The sequence below is a fragment of the Balaenoptera physalus genome (genome assembly GCF_965194825.1).
Source record: "Balaenoptera physalus genome assembly, chromosome: 5".
Lineage (NCBI taxonomy): Eukaryota > Metazoa > Chordata > Mammalia > Artiodactyla > Balaenopteridae > Balaenoptera > Balaenoptera physalus.
Window position 1 is genome coordinate 130,646,816 of NC_138884.1, and position 18,064 is coordinate 130,664,879.

Genomic DNA, 18,064 nt, shown 5'->3' on the forward strand with positions numbered 1-18,064 from the left:
TTAAAATAAACATAATTCAGTTAGAAGAGCCAGAGGCAGCATCAAAAGAACACAAAGCAGCCAAGTACTACTGTAATGTAGCATTTTTCAGATCCTTACATATTTACCGTGGGTACATATTTCAAATGAGATACAATTTTGATTTTTGTTGGGAGGTGTGGTTTTTTACCACTCCACTGCTTAAGTTCTTAAGAGTTTCATATTTTCTTTTTTATTTTAAATGGAATTGAGGTCCATAGCCTGTTCACTTTTTTTATCTTTCTCATCTTTTTACACGATAGTTGTTTTTAGTTGGGTGAAAGAAAGAACACTACAATGACCAAAGTATGTATGAAAAGAATACTTTGTACTAGCATGCCAGCTAGTTTACTGTTACATTATTTTGCTCCCTCAGTTGTTGAAGAGACCAATTCTGACACGGCATCAGACTTCTTCCAATTGAATACGTACTGCAAGTCTGTATTTTGTTACCGCTATTTCAGATTGCAATGATCAGGTGGTTTGCAAAGATTTTAGAGAGGCAAGTGGTAGCTTGTAGATTCTGAGATGAATGAGAAACTGGGATTCAAACTATTGCCAATGTATGAATATTCAGACCCAATTATAAGCCTTTGAGCTATATATTTTACAGAAAGGCAATTTCTATTTATTAATACTATTTCTAACAGACTGATCTCATGAGTTCAAAAAATTAATAATAACAATATTAATACAGAAACTAACACACCATTGTAAAGCAATTATACTCCAATAAAGATGTTAAAAAAATATTAATAGTAATAGAAAATGCTAATAAGGGACAAACCAAACATTTAAAGCATATTCAAAAGTCACATATCTGGATAATAGGAATTAAAGTTAGAGAATTTATGGAAACTGTTGTAGTTTGAGTCACTCTGGAGCTTTCCAGATGAAGAATACTTAGGTCTTAAGACATATTTCTGCCTCCATTCCCAGAGGATTTTCACCAATCTTCAAAGTCAATTGAATGGGGGAAACAAGCTTTCTGGTATAGACATCAAAAGTATGAAAATTCAAGTTCTGATCTAGGTGTTATTTTTTCAAATACAACTAAGAATGAAAACACTTATTGAACAATAATTTCAAGGAACCGTCTTTGTTTTGCCCTTTTTAATTTAATTTGGAGGTCACTTTTCAAGGTCTAGAAGACTGAAGCAAAATAGGCATTAAAGAGCTTTGATTTTTCTCTGCCCTTCATTAAATTTCTATTAATGACCTTCCCTTTCTTTTTCACCTCCTTGTTCTGCTGATGAATGTCTCTGATGATTCTACAGTCAGCTTGCTCTACACGTTAGACTTCCCAATGTGAACTGAATAGGTCTCAGTGTTTTGCAAGAATGTGTCCTTTGTGACATTTCTTCCCACAAATGGCAATTTTAAACTAGGATAATAATCTTAGAATTTCCTATGTAGGGCACTGTCTTCTTGGGATGTCCCTCCCTTTTTTCCTTATGGGATTATCTGATACTAATGTAAGAGATGTGTTTCTTAGAGCCTGCTTGGAATGGCTATTTCTCATATTTTTTTAAAAAAAAATGCGAGTTATGATTCTTTCTTTCTTTATTTTGGCCGAGCCACGAAGCTTGTGGGATCTTAGTTCCCCTACCAGGGATCGACCACCAGGTCTCGGCAGTGAAAACGCCGAGTCCTAACCACTGGACCACCAGGGAAGTCCCTATTTCTCATATTTTGGTTGCCAGCATCCACCTTCATTTCCTACTAGAAGCATAATTTCCTCTGGTGCGTGAACTCTCCCCTAGGTGGGCAGGTTAGGGAAGAGGCCCTATTAGGGAAGACAAGGCAAACACAGGATGGATTCTCTCAAAGACTCTATCAGCTCTAAATGTGCCAAACTTACCTCAATTCTTTTCATCTGTTGACAGAGTGCAGTGAAGATGGAAGGGGGAGATTTGAGGTAGTGCGGCCCCGTGCTCACCAGATCATGAGCGTGAACAGACCACTGCTTAGTTACTGCTGCTGACCTCTCCACATCCTTGGTCCCTGCCTCTTGCAGGTCCTTTCCTCCAGCTTCACACTGATCCTTGTGAACCTCCAACATCTTCCCAGTATATCCCCTCCTCTTAAGCTACTTAGCTATCAACTGTTGCTTGTAAACCGAGTAAACTTACTTTACTCCTCCTTTATCACTTTTTCTCTGGAAGGTAGATTTCCTAACATGTAGAATACTCTGGTCAATGTTCTTTCTGTGTGTATTGTTAATGCTGAGATAACACAGTCCAAATCCTACTATTACAGTTTGCCTCCATTGCTGCTTCCATTTCTACTACATCAGACCCTCGCATAAGAAATTACAATAATTCTCCTTTGCCTACTGGGTTAGGGACAAATGCTTTCATTAAATATTTACTGCCTTCTACTTCCCACCATAACTTATTTATATTACTTTATTTTCCAGAACATGAACTCTTTGCTCTGGACATGAATGGTGTCCACTCCCCTATCTACCAAGCCCGTCCTCACCTCCCAACATATGCAGAGCAGGTCTCAATGATTCAGATAGAAACAAGATCTCATTATTTCTAAAAATGATTCTTGGAAATTGCAAACAATTTGGCCAGTATTAGTTTTCACTCTTGGGTAATAGTGACTTTAAAAAGGATCCAAGTGGAAAGGACAGAGTGAAAAGAACAAGTATTCATACTTAGAAAAGATTGAAAAACATTCTTTTATTAATTTAGAAAATGATACAATGAGCTATGATTGCATGAAAATATCTAATGATGATAACTATTCTGTGACTAATTTGTTCCAAGGTTGCTAATAAACAAAGTGAATAGACATTTGCAGTTTTAAAGGAAAGATTACTTTATACGACCATTATTGAAACAATGGTCTAACATATTATAAAACGATCTAGCATATAATTTCCTTAATTTCTTGTACAAAAAAATTAAGCCATATTCAAACAATTGATACACCCTGTCCCAATATGGCCTGTAAGTTTCTAGTTTTTCTAGCACGTTTTCTTTTTTTTTAATTAATTAATTTTTATTTATTTATTTATTTATTTATTTATTTATTTTTGGCTGTGTTGGGTCTTAGTTTCTGTGCGAGGGCTTTCTCCAGTTGTGGCAAATGGGGGCCACTCTTCATCGCGGTGCGCGGGCCTCTCACCATCGAGTCATCTCTTGTTGCGGAGCACAGGCTCCAGACGTGCAGGCTCAGTAGTTGTGGCTCACGGGCCCAGTTGCTCCACGGCATGTGGGATCTTCCCAGACCAGGGCTCGAACCCGTGTCCCCTGCATTGGCAGGTGGACTCTCAACCACTGCGCCACCAGGGAAGCCCCTAATTAATTTTATATTTGGTTGCACGGGCTTTCTCTAGTTGTGGCGAGCGGGGGCTACTCTTCGTTTTAGTGTGCAGGCTTCTCATTGCGGTGGCTTCTCGTTGCAGAGCACAGGCTCTAGGCGTGCGGGCTTCAGTAGTTGTGGCACACGGGCTCAGTAGTTGTGGCACTCAGACTCTAGAGCGCAGGCTCAGTAGTTGTGGTGCATGAGCTTCGTTGCTCCGCAGCATGTGTGATCTTCCTGGACCAGGGCTCGAACCCATGTCCCCTGCATTGGCAGGCAGATTCTTAACCGCTGTACCACCAGGGAAGTCCCTCTAGCAGGTTTCTTAAGCAGCTAGCTGCTAATGAGCAAATTTACCAAATCCTGAATCCTACCTCATTTCCCTCAACCACATCCTACAGTAGGAGAGTGGGGAACAAATTAAATATAGTCAAAGTGAGAATTGTTATACAAGCTGTGGCTGAGAACCACAAAGGAAGAGAACCATGGAACTCCCCAGCAGGAAGGTCCTCCCAGAGATGAATCAGGCTGAGGGTTTCCATCAACGTTCCACGGAGCCCTGTGTTCCTGCAGGGATGCTGTGGGAACTGCCAAGAAGGGAGAGGGGGCTCTAAGCTCCAGCCCTGCTTCAACTGGAGCAGCTCCAACTGCATCTATTTACAGTTTAATTTAATGGGGTTCCAGCGTATAAATCATCCACAGTTTTAAAGGTGAAGTTATAAAATCCCGAAGTGGACTGGAATATTCTGCCAATGTAAACCATGCAGACTGAAGAGGAGAACCAGCGTTGCTAAATATTTTAAAACAGATGTGTGGCCCATCTCTCCTAGAATTTCAGCCCTCCTGATAATGACAGTTGACCCTTGAACAACGTGGGGGGTAGGGGCACCGACTTGGGCACAGTCAAAAATCAGAGTATAATTTCACGGTCAGCCTTCCATATCCAAGGATTCAAACAACCTTGGATCGTACAGTACCATAGTATTTACTATTGAAAAAATTTGCATATAAGTGGACCCTTGCAGTTCAAATCTGTGTTGATCAAGGGTCAACTGTATTCCTATTTAGCATAAGACCTTTGCAAAGCAATCTAGTAATTATCCTATGACTTGTGAACTTTGCAATAGTGCTGCATTTGAGTAGCAGAAAAGAGGGAAGAACTTAGCCCAGGGAAAGGAAACCCTGGCTCAAGGCAAAGGGGAAGGCTAGGAGGAGAAAAGCCAGAAGGAACCTTAACTCCTGCAGAGTGGAGGGACAGGGAGAAGATTCTTACAGTTTCCAAGTGCCAAGAAGAAGACTCAGTAGAGAGACTGTAAGAGGAAACTGACAGCAAAGAAGATGAGCCCTTTCTCTCCAGAATTCTTGTTAGACTTAGGGAAGGAGATGCAAGCCGCTGGCTCTGAGAGGAGGCATGCCCATCTGGGCTGCTATAACAACGTGCCGTGGATGGGGTGACTTATAAACAACAGAGATTTCTTTCTCACGGTTCTGGGAGTTGGAAGCCTGAGGTCAGAGTGCCAGCATGGTTTGGTGAGGGCCCTCTTCCGGGTTGCAGACTTCTCACTGTATCCTCACTTGGCAGAAAGGGCGAGAGAGCTCTGTGGCATCTCTTTTACAAGAAGACAAATCCCATTCACGAGGGCTCTACCCTCCTGACCTCTCATTTTTTCTTTCTCTTTATCAATTGAAAATTTTATGAGATAATTATAGATTCACATGCAGTTGTAAGAAATAATACAGAAAGATCCCTTGTATACTTTGCCCAGTTTCCCCCAATGGTAACATTTTGTAAAACTACAGTAAACTATCACAACCAAGATATTGACGTTAATACAATCCACTGATTTTATTCAGAGTTTCCAACTTTACCTGTACTCATTTCAGTGTGTGTGTGTTCTATAGATTTTATTAATAGGTTCAAGTATCTGGCATCACAGCCAAGATACTGAACACTTCCAACACCACAAAAGTCCCTCCTGTTACTCTTTTATAATCACACCCGTGCCCCTCCCACCTCTGCCCCTCCCTGTCCCTAACCACTGGCAACGTCCCTAACCACTGGCAACCACTAGTCTGTTTTCCATTTCTAAAATTTTCTCATTTCAAAAATGCTATATAAATTGAGCAATATAGTAAATAACTTTTTGGGATAGGCTCTTTTTTAAAATAATTAATTAATTAATTTATTTATTTTAGGCTGCATTGGGACTTCATTGCTGTGTGCGGGCTTTCTCTAGTTGCGGCGAGCCGGGGCTACTCTTCATGTGGTGCGCGGGCTTCTCATTACAGTGGCTTTCCTGGTGGCGCAGCGGTTAAGGATCTGCCTGCCAATTCAGGGAACACGGGCTCCATCTCGAATCTGGGAAGATCCCACATGCCATGGAGCAACTAAGCCCATGCACCACAACTACTGAGCCCGCGTGCCACAACTACTGAAGCCCGTGCGCCTAGAGCCTGGCTCTTTTCTTTTAGCACAGTCCCTTGGACATGCATCCAAGTTGTTGCATTTATCAATAGTTTGTTCCTTTGTATTGCTGACTAATACTCCACAGAATATATGTACCACAGTTTGGTTAATCATTCATCCACTGAAGACCATCTGGGGTATTCCAGTTTTTGACTATTACCAAAAACCAAAAAAGCAGTTATGAATATTCACATATAGGTTTTGGTGTGAACACAACTTTTCATTTTTCTGGGATAAATACGCAAGAATGGAATTCCCTGGCTGCATGGTAATTGCATATTTAGTTTTATAAGAAATTGCCAAATTATTTTCCAGAACGGCTATGTCATTTGATATTCCTGCTGGCAATGTATAAGTGATCCAGTTTCTCCACATCCTTGCCAACATTCAATGTTGTCACTATTTTTTCTTTTAGCCATTCTGATAGGTGTGTATTGATGTCATGGTTTCAGTTTTCATTTCCCTGATTTCTAACAATGCTGAACATCTTTTCATGTGTTCATTTGCCATCTGTATATCCTCTTTGATGAAATTTCTCTTCATGTGATTTGTCCATTTTCTAATTGGACTGTTTGTCTTTGTACTGCTGAGTTTTGAGAGTTTATATATTCTATTGATAGATACTAGTTTTTTGTCAGATATATACTTTGTACATATTTTCTCCCTGTCTGTAGCTTGTCTTTTCATCTCTCCACATGGGCTTTAACAGAGCAAGTGTTTAATTTTGATGAGGTCTGAATTATCAATTTTTCCTTTTATGCATTGAGCTTTTGGTGTCAGTTAAGAACTCTAAGAATTCTGTGCTCAGCCCTGATAATTTTCTATGTTTTTCCCCCAAAGTTTCATAGCTTTACATTTACTTTTAAGTCTACAATCCAGTTTTCATAAATTTTTGTATAAAGTGTGAGATTTAAGTTTTTGTTTGTTTTGTTTGCTTATTTTCACCTATAAATGTCAATTGCTCCAGCACTATTTGTGGAACAGGCAATCCTTCCTCCATTGAATCACACCTTTGTCAAAAATCCTTTGAGCATATTGTGCAGATCTATTTCTAAATTCTCTATTCTGCTTCATTCATCTGTGTTTATCCCTCTGCCAATACCACACTGTTTTGATTACTTTATCTACATAGAAGCTTTGATATCAGGCAGAGGAATCCCTCCCACTTCTTCTTTGTCAAGATTGTTTTAGCTATTTTAGGCCCTGTGTCTATTATAAAGTTTTGAATAAGCTTGTCTATGTCTTCAAAAATCCTTGCTGGGATTTTGATAGGAATTACATTAAACCTATTGATCCATTTCGGGAGAACCGACATCTTTAATATGTTGAGACTTCCAATCCATTAACACAGTATGTCTCACCATTTCTTTATGTAGTCTTTGATTTTCTTCATCTGCATTTTGTAATTTTCAGCACGTAGAACTGAAAACTATGTTTTGTTTACTGTATACCTAAGTATTTCACTTTCTTTGGAGTAATTATAAGTAGTATGGTATTTTTCATTTCATTTTCTGCATGTTACTTGTTAATATAAAAATACCACTGAGTTTTGTGTGCTGATCTTATATACTTTGACATTGCTGAATTCACTTATTCTAGGAGATTTTGTAGATTCTTAGGATTTTCTATGTAGAAAATAATGTCTTCTGCAAATAGAGGTAGTTTTATTTTTCCTTTCCAAACTTTATATCTTTTATTTCTTTTCTTTGCCTCCTTGCAGTGGCTTGAACTTCAAGCACTATGTTACATAAGAGTGGTGAGAGTAGACATCCATGCTCTGTTCCCAATTTGAGAAAAAAAGCACTGTCTTTCACCATTAAATATGATGTTAGCTGTAGGTTTTTGTACATGTTCTTTATAAAGCTGAGGAAGTATCTCTCTATTACTAACTTGCTGAGAACTTTTACCATGAATGGGTGTTGGATTTTGTCAAATGTTATTTGTGTGTCAATTGCTAGGATATGAGTTTTCTTCTTTAGCTTGTTGCTCTGGTGGATTACATTGATTTTTGAATGTTGAGCCAGACTTACATACCTAGGATAAATCCCACTTGATCATGTGTATAATCCTTTTTATACATTGTTGGATTCCGTCTGCTAATATACTGAGAATTTTTATGTCTAAGTTTGCAGTTGAGATACATTGGTTTGCAGTTTTCTTTTTATTGTACTGTCTTTGTCTCCTTTGTCAGAGTAAAAAAGGCCTCATGAAGTGGTTTAGGAAGTGTTCCCTCCTCTTCTATTTTCTGGAAGAGTTTGTGTAAAAGTAGTGTTAATTCTTCTTTAAATGTTTGGTAGCATTCTCCAGTGAAACCATCTGGCTGGGAGATTTTGAGGGGGGGGCAGCTTTTCAGTTACAAATTAAATTTGTCTCTTCCTTTTAAAAAATATCTTTTTAATCAAAGAATTATGAGCAAATAGTTCAAAATCAGAAGGGCTACAATAAAAAAGAATGGGTCTCTGCCCACCCCCGCTCACCTGCTGTCCTACTCCCCGACACCTACTTGTGTTTAATTCTTCTGCCAGGTACCTTCACATCGCTAAACAAGTTGCTTTATATTCTTGATTTATTGATTTTAGATGGTCTATATTGACTTTCTTCTAGGATAGATAGGCTTTTAGTTCACTTTTATTACCTCCCACCTCTGCTTCTCCCCATATCTTTTAGTTTTCTTATAGTTGTAACAATTTCTTCAATTATTTCTTTGAAAAGCTTTTGAGAAGTGTGTTTCCTAAATTCTTGCATGTGGCTCCCTCTATCTTTGACTCATAAAGTAATATACTTAACACCCTTTTCCTTGGTCTATCAGCTTCCAACAGTTTATCTTGTCCCTCACTTTGTAAGATGATGATACCTCACCTCCTCATGTCACCTCTTTCCTCCTTTTCTTCCTCTCTTCTTCCTTCCAACTTCTATCAGCTATACCTTTATATTCACTTTATCAAGACTGATAACTTTGCATTCTGTTCCATTGCCATGTTAAGTCTTCTGTACTCGGCCTACATTTTAATTATAAAAGATTAAAACTATAGGCAGCATTTTCATTATTATGACTATTTAAACATTATAACTACAAAACCAATATATATGTTCCAAATACATTTCTCTTTCTCTGAATTTATAGTCATGATCCTTGTGAATTTACTCATTGCTCTAAAGTGTGCCATATTTTAATGTGCTTTGTATCTGGGCCATGACCTTTTGTAGAGTATTTTCATTTATTTAATTTTTCCTGGAGTTTTAGTTTGCATTTCTTTTTTTCCAGTTTGAAGAAGAAACATGTACCTTCTTCAACACAGTATAGTAGTTTAGAGTATAAGCTCTGGAATTAGACTGCCTGGGTTTGGATCTTGGGCTAACCACTAGTTAATTGTGTGACCTAGAGAAAATTACTTTACTTCACTGTGCCTTGGGTTTTCTTATCTATAAAATGTAAATGATGAAACAATACTTGTCTCATAGGACTCTTGGAGGATTAAATGAAATCATAAATGCAATGTGTTTAGGACAGAGCCTGGCACTATGTGAAAGTGCATTCATGAGTGTTAGCTACATTTATTGCTGCCGTAATCATCATCATCATCGTTATTTTTACTCTTACATCTCAACTTTTCACATAACATATACACAACTTGGAATCAATTCTAGTATTTATTCTTCTAAGGCCTTCTTCTAGAAGACTACTGACTTCTAAGTTTGATGACTGTACTTATTTATTTATTTAAAGATTGTTGTATAGCCATGTTCTTGAAATTCATTTAGAATGGATACCTTCTCCACTGTTCCTTTTATTTCATGGCTTCTTATTTCTTGTATTTCACCCTTGTTTTGCATGAATCCTTTTCAAGTAACTTCTTCAAATTAATGAGTTTAAAGTAAGCTCCTTAAGTTCTTGCTTATCTGAAAGTGGCTATAATTTGACTTTAAATTCAACATTATCTTCCTTTGGAATCTTGAAGATCTTGCCTTATTGACCTCTAGCATCCACTTTTGGTGCGAACACATCTATACCGTCTGACTGATTTTTGCTCTCTTATGAGTATCCTGGTTTACTATTTGGAAGCTTTTATTGATCTCTCTGTAATTGTAATTCTGAAATGTTATGGGGATATGAGTTGAAGCCTAGGCCATTTTTTATTCTTTTGCTCTTTGTGTGCCTTTTGAATTTGGAGATTTCTGACTCTCTTATCTCTGTGTTTTGTGCATTTTTTCGGTGGAACTCTTATTAATCAGATTTTGGAATTCCTGGCTGTATCCCTCATGTTAATATCTTTTGTTTATACCTATTTTTTGCTCTATAAATTCTCTTTGTCTTTTTTGGTCCACATTATAGAGATTTTCTTCTCTTTCTCTTCTAGCTCTTATAATTTATATATAAGTTCACCAATCATATTTTCACTTTTAAGAACTTTTTCTTATTCTCAAAATGTTTCTTTTCAGAGACACTTACTCTTGATTTATGAAGTCAGTATCTTCTTAAATCAAGACATCTCCCACTTACCATTAGTAACTCATTCATGAAAATGAGACATTCTGCGTGAAAATGTGCACTAGTAGCCTATTCCCCGTCATTTAAAATGCCAAATCAAACTCCCAACAGAATTCCTGAAGTGTAACTAAAATATAGTTAAGTCATCATTTAGTATGTAAAATGCTTAAAATATTGCTCCCAATTTCTAAAACAATCAGAATGGTTTTTATCAAATGGTTTGTGTGCATGTTGCTCTGTCTGCAGCATTTTCATGGTGCATCATGAATATTTTTTTCCAACAAAGCATAGCAACCAGCACACAGAAATTAATAAATACGTTAGAAAAATTCAAATATAATTTGCAACAAAAACAGGACAATTACCTTGGATGACCTGATACCCATGAAGAAAGGAACAAACTGGAAACTTGAAGAAAGTTGAAAGGCGAGGAGGGTTGAAATGTAATCATTGTCATTGGCTGTGGAAAGTGATATCATGGGTAAGTTAAGTTGCAAAGGTGCAATTTCAGGTGAACTATAAAACTCAGAAGCTGTCAGGTTTTTGGTTTTTTTTTTATATCACTTTTGTGCTCAGGTAGGGACTCTTGAATGAATCTTCAAGGGATGTAGTTGACACTTTAGGATGAAACACTACAGAATAAAGCTTTACTTACTCTCCTCTAGTATGATTATAGAAGCATTTGCTTGGTGATATAAGAGATATCTGGCGGGGCTTCCCTGGTGGCGCAGTGGTTGAGAATCTGCCTGCCAATGCAGGGGACACGGGTTCGAGCCCTGGTCTGGGAAGATGCCACATACCGCGGAGCAACTGGGCCCGTGAGCCACAACTACTGAGCCTGAGCGTCTGGAGCCTGTGCTCTGCAACAAGAGAGGCCGCGATAGTGAGAGGCCCGCGCACCGCGATGAAGAGTGGCCCCCACTCGCCGCAACTGGAGAAAGCCCTCACACAGAAACGAAGACCCAACACAGCCAAAAATAAAAATAATAAATAAATAATAAATTAAAAATTAAATAAAAAAAGAGATATCTGGCAGTAATATCTCCACCAAGTTCAAAGATAATGATTATCATTGTATCTGCAGAGCCCACAAATAACTTTCAGCAAGCAATGTCTAGTGGTTTAATTGAATACCTTCTGGTTATCACTGTGATTAACTTTTTCAGACTGATATCCTGAACAACTTTAGTACTTGTTAATTTCTCATCATGCATTTAAATAATTCTTCAACATCTTTTTCATTGACCTCTTTGCAAAGCCAGTCTTCTTTTCAAGAGGAACAATTGCAAAGAATGGTTCAGTCGCAAAGAATGTGTAAAATGATGTGATGCTTCTCTTAGTGTCAGCAACATTCAGTACACACATCCCATTGTGAACACTAGGCATGCTTTTCAAAATATCTATTTATGATTTTGATGTTCTACCAAATGTATTTGGAATATAGCTAGATAATTTTTATTTATAGATAAATCATTTTGTTTAAAATGTTTTATTAAGTTTGCGGACATAAATTTTTCTTATGTAAAATCATCTTAAAAAGTGTTGTATTGAATGATACATGTATTGTAGAAGTTTGAGACTTAAAAACCAATAGGAATTCCACTAGGAAAATATCAAATGAGGAGACATTCTTCAGAATATGTCTGTAGGTATGAAAATACCACTTAGAATTTTTTTCTAAAGAAATCTATAAATCACCCATTTATTCTAGTTTCATTTATCTGTTTGTTTGTATTATTCCCTTTTATTCTGCAAACTTTCTTCATCTGCCTAACAATCCTTGATTGCCTTTACATATTTAAGAATAGGGCAACATGAAAGACTTCTGGCTTCTCTGTGTACATGGGCTGGAGCTGTCCTCAGAAAGATTTTGATTTAGGATGAGTGGGCCTCCACAAGGGGCCATACAAATTGCAAAACCCTGAGGTTTTTCTTTGTGGAGCCAAGCTGATACTAACTCTGTAGTTCTGCTCAGAGTGCTTCCTTCAACTACTTTACAAGAAGAACCTTCTGGGTGCATATTTGTGTCAGAAAACAAGTTCACCAAAGTAAAATTATGTCTATTCTGGTATTTCTCTTCTTATTTTCATTACTCAAATAGCTACAAATATCATTATAGAAAAGTAACTGAATTGTTTTTTACTTTCCACTAGTGGCAATAATTAGACTTTCAAATAATAGAGTAAAATAAGCCCAGGTTAAACATTAGGGTAATAAAGCAGAAACAAGGTGGTTTCATTGTGCTAAAAATCTTAAAATAACTCACTGTCAAATAATAAAGGAGGGATGTACTCAGTTGCTCACCAAACATAAAATAACCTCAAATTCGTATAAACTAATGCCAAAAATAGCGGGATGGCTAAATAAAACATATGTCAATATAATGTAAATTATTAAATCATCTTTCAATGGATGTTTTAAAATGAAAACTAACTGAAACAAGCAGTAAACAAGTGATATATACATGTACACACACATATACACACACACATACACTCAAACACTAAAGGGTCTCTATTTTGCTAAAAATATATTCAGGAGAAAACTAACTACTAAATGGTACTAATTTTAGTAACACACTAAAATTCTCATCATAATTACCTCTGGATTTGGAATACATAATTTTTATTTTCTTTGTATTTGTTTGTTCTATACATTAATTAGGATGTTTTGGACTGCAAATAAAAGAAAATTCAGCTCAACTGGCTGAAACAAAAAGGGAAATGTACTATTTCATACAAAAGTGATTCCAGAGGTAGAGCAATAATGGGGCAGTAAATTCTACAGCTGAATGATTTCACCATGGACTGGCATTCTCTCCTTTGGATTACTTCATCCTCCTCAGCATGCTTTTGTTCTTAGGATTGGAAAGGAAAATATACACTTTTCTCAGTTCCTTTATGAAAGTGAGGAAAACCTCAGACTCCATGGCCAAAATAGGCTGCATGCCCGTTTTAAAACTCATCGACAAGGAGAATGAAATTTAAAATATTGACCTACATTAATGAAATCCAACTCCTAGAGCTAAGAAGGATCGTAACCTCCCCTGAAGAACATGTCCACCCAATACGTTAACATACCAGGTTTCTGTTTGGAAGGAATAACACCCAACAAGACCTAATTAAATAGAGTCATTCTATGCGTAAAAGGTGATTGTATTAGTTCTCTACTGCTGCTATAACAAATTACTACAATCTTAGTGGTTCAAAAGAACACACATTTATATCTTATAGTTCTGGAAGTCAGTTGTTTAAAATGGGTCTGCAGAACTGCATTCCTTCTGAAGGCTCTAGAGAATAATCTGTTTCCTGGCCTTTTCCAGTTTCTAGAGACTGCCTGCCTTCCTTGGCTCAAGGCCCTGCATCACTCTGACTTCTGGCACAGTTGCCATATCTCCATCTCTGCTTCTGACACTCCTGACTCCCTTTGTAAGTACGCTTGCGATTAATGGGGTCCAGCCAGATCATACAGGATGATCTCCCCATCTCCAGATCCTTAACTTAGTCATATCAGCAAAATCTCTTTTGCCATGTAAAGCAACATAGTCAGAGGTTGTAAGGATTAGGTTATGGACATCTTTGAAGGACCACTATTCTGTCTTATCACATAGAATTAACATGACAATATTGCACAGTGACTTATCATTAAAATGTCAATTATCTCCAAAACAACATATAAATTGAACACAATACCAATCAAAATTCCAGGGGGACAAACTTATTTTTAAATGCTTATGGAAAACTAAAGGTCCATACATAACTAAATCAACTCTGAAAGAGAAGATCAAAGAAATGGGGGACTTTCCCAATGCAATATTTAGATATGCTAAAAAGCCTTTGCAATAAACACTATAGCAGTGGTGTGGACTTAGACAACTAAACAATGTTTCAAAATAGAAAGAAAAGAAGATGGGAAATGGATTTATAATTAAAATGGCACCACAAATCAATGGAGAAATTATAAGTTGTTTATAGGAAGTGTAAAAAAGACTAGCTCTCTACATGGAGAAAAAATAAACCAGTATGCCTATCTTGCATCACATACAAAGGTGGACTCTAAATACATAAATTATCTGTTAAAAATAAAAGCATTAGATAAACACAGCAACATGGACAGATGTTGGAAACAGCACTGAGCAAAGTAACAATGCATATTTATGCAACATATGTAAGAAGAATACAAACAAATTTAAAGATACATATCAAACACATTATTGTAGCCACCTTTTCAGGGGGAGATGAATTATAGCAGGGAATGGGGATTTAAGGGAAAAAAAGAATATAAACATAATAAAACAAGAGAAGGTTATTGTCCAGAATGATAATAATACCGTATTATTAACTCAATGCTATGAACCTGAGATCCCAAAAGAGAGCACAAAAGCAAGAATGAGAGAGAGTTGTTGGATGGAAGGTGAAAGAGAGAGAAGTCTACAAACGGTTTTTGCAAGATGGAGAAGGTGAAATGGGAATTTTTGTTTGCTTGTTTCAAGCTATAACCAAAACTTTAGACCAGTCATATCTGAAGATGGAAGCAGTAACCATCAGTTACAATTCTCAGCAGTTACTCCTAGGTGGATATTCAGACACCCTTCCCAACAACAGAAATGTGTACACTGGGAATTCCAAGACCTACCCCAGATTCCAAGCCCTAGAAAGCACTGGTTCTCAAACCTGGCTACATGTTGTAATAAGCTGAGGATCTTTAAAAGGAATTGATACCTAGATCTCACTCTGAGAGATTCTGAATTGTGGGGAGTGAGTGGGGCCTTAGGGTTTTAAAAAGTACCCAGGTAATTTTAATATGCAGCAAAGTTTGAGAACCACTGGGTGAGAGAATGGATTTGAGAGTGAGCCTTCTCTTCAGGGTCTACTTTCTAACATTGCTTTCAACTGTGGGGGGTTGGGGAGGGCTTGGGAGGATATCTTAGTCTATCACACTAATTTTTCATTCTATATTCTGTCTTCTCATTCATTCATTTGTCCATTCACTCACCTATGGATCATATACTACTGAAGGCTCTGACTACAGACCAAGACAAAACATAAACACTCCCAGCTGTTCTTCATGGAAGGAGAGCAGGCATTAAACAATATCCCACAAATAAATGTATAATTACAAAGCAGTATTCCAAGAAATTCTGTCTGAATACAGACAAGGATAAAGTTTAAAAAAACAAAAGTAAAATGCTGGATTAAAGTTGATTGAGAAAATGGCAATATACATTAAAGCGATGGTGGTGAGTAATACCTAGAACATTGACGATTGATTATCATGTACATTACAAGGGATACAAGCAGTGGTGTGCTAATAAATGTTAACAACCAGCTCCCCAGGTTAAAAAAAGGGTTTCTGATTGTTAATTATTTGCTAATTTCCCTGGTATAAATATGGTCACCATGGCCAATCCCAAACTACCAAAAGGATATCAATAAGTGTGGAGCCTGGAATAGATGTACACAGTTGGTTATCATGAGTTGGTACAAATTAGCTCTAGCATACCATTGGATATCTAATTATGTTCAAAGAAATAATAACTAAAAAGAATGCCAATCTATATATGTTTTATGACTTCTTTTTTTCTTGGTTTTGTTTTCTTCTTCTCTGTTCTTTCTCTCTGTGTATCTAAAACACTGTTCCTGAACAGACTAGTTGTAAAAGAAAGATTGTGTTTTAGAGATGACTTCTTATGATAGTTAATTTTTTTCTTCTTTTTTCCAGTTTTATTGAGATATAATTGACATATAACCTTGTATTAGTTTAAGGTGTAAAATATGACTTGATACAAGTATATATTACAAAATGATTACCACAATAAATGTAGTTAACGTCCCGTCACCCCACATGGACCTACCGTATAGCACAGGGAACTCTACTCAATACTCTGTGATAGCTAATTTTATGTGTCAACTTGTATTGATAACGGGGTGCCCAGATGTCTGGTTAAACATTAGTTCTGGGTGTGTCTGTGAGGGTGTTTCCAGAGGAGATAAGTATTTGAATCGGTGAACTGAGTAAAGCAGATGGCCCTTCCCAGTGTGGGTGGGCATCACCTAATCTGTTGAGAGCCCAGATAGAACAAAAGGGTGGAGGAAGGTGGGAATTTGCTCTCTGCCTGACTGCTTGAGCTGAGGAACTGATCTTTTCCAGCCCTTGAGGCCCCTAGTTTTCAGGCCTTCAGACTCAGACTGGAATCTACAACGTTGGTTCTTTGACTCTCAGGCTTTCAAACTACCACCGCCACCTGCTTTCCGGGGTCTCCGGTTTGCAGACAACAGATTGTGGGACTTCTCAGCCTCCATAATGTGTGAGCCAATTCTTCACAGCACATCATACATATACACACATACTATTGGTTCTCTTTCCCTGGAGAACCCTGACTAATAAATATGCTTATCTTTCATCTCTTCCCCTGCACTGCTCTCATTGACTTCTGTGGTTCTGCAACATCATGAAAGTCTATCTCTGCTCTCCTCTGCGCTCTCTTTTCTTTTGTCCCTGTTTATGCTTTATACCTGCCAGAAGTGTCCTTTGTCCTGACTGAGCCACAGTGATGGTAATGTTCAAAGTTAAAAGACTAACTTCCAATCTAGAACACTTTTTACCATTTACCGTGTTCTAATCAGCATTAACTCCATAAACTCATAAAATCTGCGTGGCAGCAACACCATAAAATAGGTATTGTTATGACCTCTATCTGTAGAAAGAGATGAGAAATAAAGCAACTTACCCAAGGTTGTTCCTATATCCCATAAAATGATGGCTCCAGAGTCTATGCTCTCAGCCACTGTGAAAAACAGTCCCCAAACCACAGGTTTTCCATAATTAGTGTGGAGAACAGGCCTTACAAAATAAGTAAGTATTTAGGGTATTCAATGGTTTGGAAGCATCAATCCTATTTCTTTTAAATTACGTTTCTACTTGTCAAATTAGTATAACTCTATTCTCTACCTGTCTATATATTTAGACTTAGCAGACAGCTGATTATCACTGTTTTCTTTCTTTTCTACATCTCATCTCTCTATCTTTCACATTTCCCTGCTTCCTTCCCACCCTGTTTTTCTGAACACCACTTTGCAAATCTTGTCGGGATAACATTTTTCTAAAATTTATTTGAGTAGTGGGTCTCCTACAATTTTGTAATCTCTACACTTAACACAGTTTGAGGATTAAAATATATTATTCTGAGAGACTACACCATATATTTTTCAAGAACAGCTCTGATTTTACTGCAATAATAAAAATAGTCAGAGGGCTAGGTGGCCCTAGGCAAAAAACATGTGTATAGCCGTTCTTCCACTCGCCACGACTTGCATCTTTTGGTATAATCTCGTCTAAACAGTCTGCCTTTGTCACAGTCTCATCCACACCCACACATTCCAAGATGAATAGAAACTTCTGCTTTATTAGCAACCAACCACAGGTAAACCAATTTTTTAATTATCTGTGTTCCTTAAAATTGTATCATCAATTCTACCACTTTAGTAATCGAATTCAGAGAGTTGGCTGTAACAAATTACTGTCACAGGGTAGCAGTGGAACATAACCATGGCTGCTGAGTTCTGATGGGTTTAATTTGCTTATGGTCAACCATACTTGGTCTAAATTGACTCCCTTTATACTAGTGGTTTTAACCATGACCCACAATAGGAAATACCTTTACATTACATACACACACACACACGTAATTTAAAGATATTTCTTATTGCATGTGTGGATACATATATGTATATACATATATATACACACACAACCAAACTTTTACTATGTAAATG

General features: G+C 37.3%; 1 protein-coding gene across 1 annotated transcript in view; it reads right to left on the reverse strand.

The window, feature by feature from the left end:
- Positions 1 to 18,064, reverse strand: part of QRFPR (pyroglutamylated RFamide peptide receptor) — a 129,778-nt gene that overhangs the window by 13,806 nt on the left and 97,908 nt on the right. The window contains 1 exon segment of the mRNA XM_082461953.1: positions 10,655 to 10,844. Coding sequence (XP_082318079.1) covers positions 10,655 to 10,844 — 190 coding nt within the window.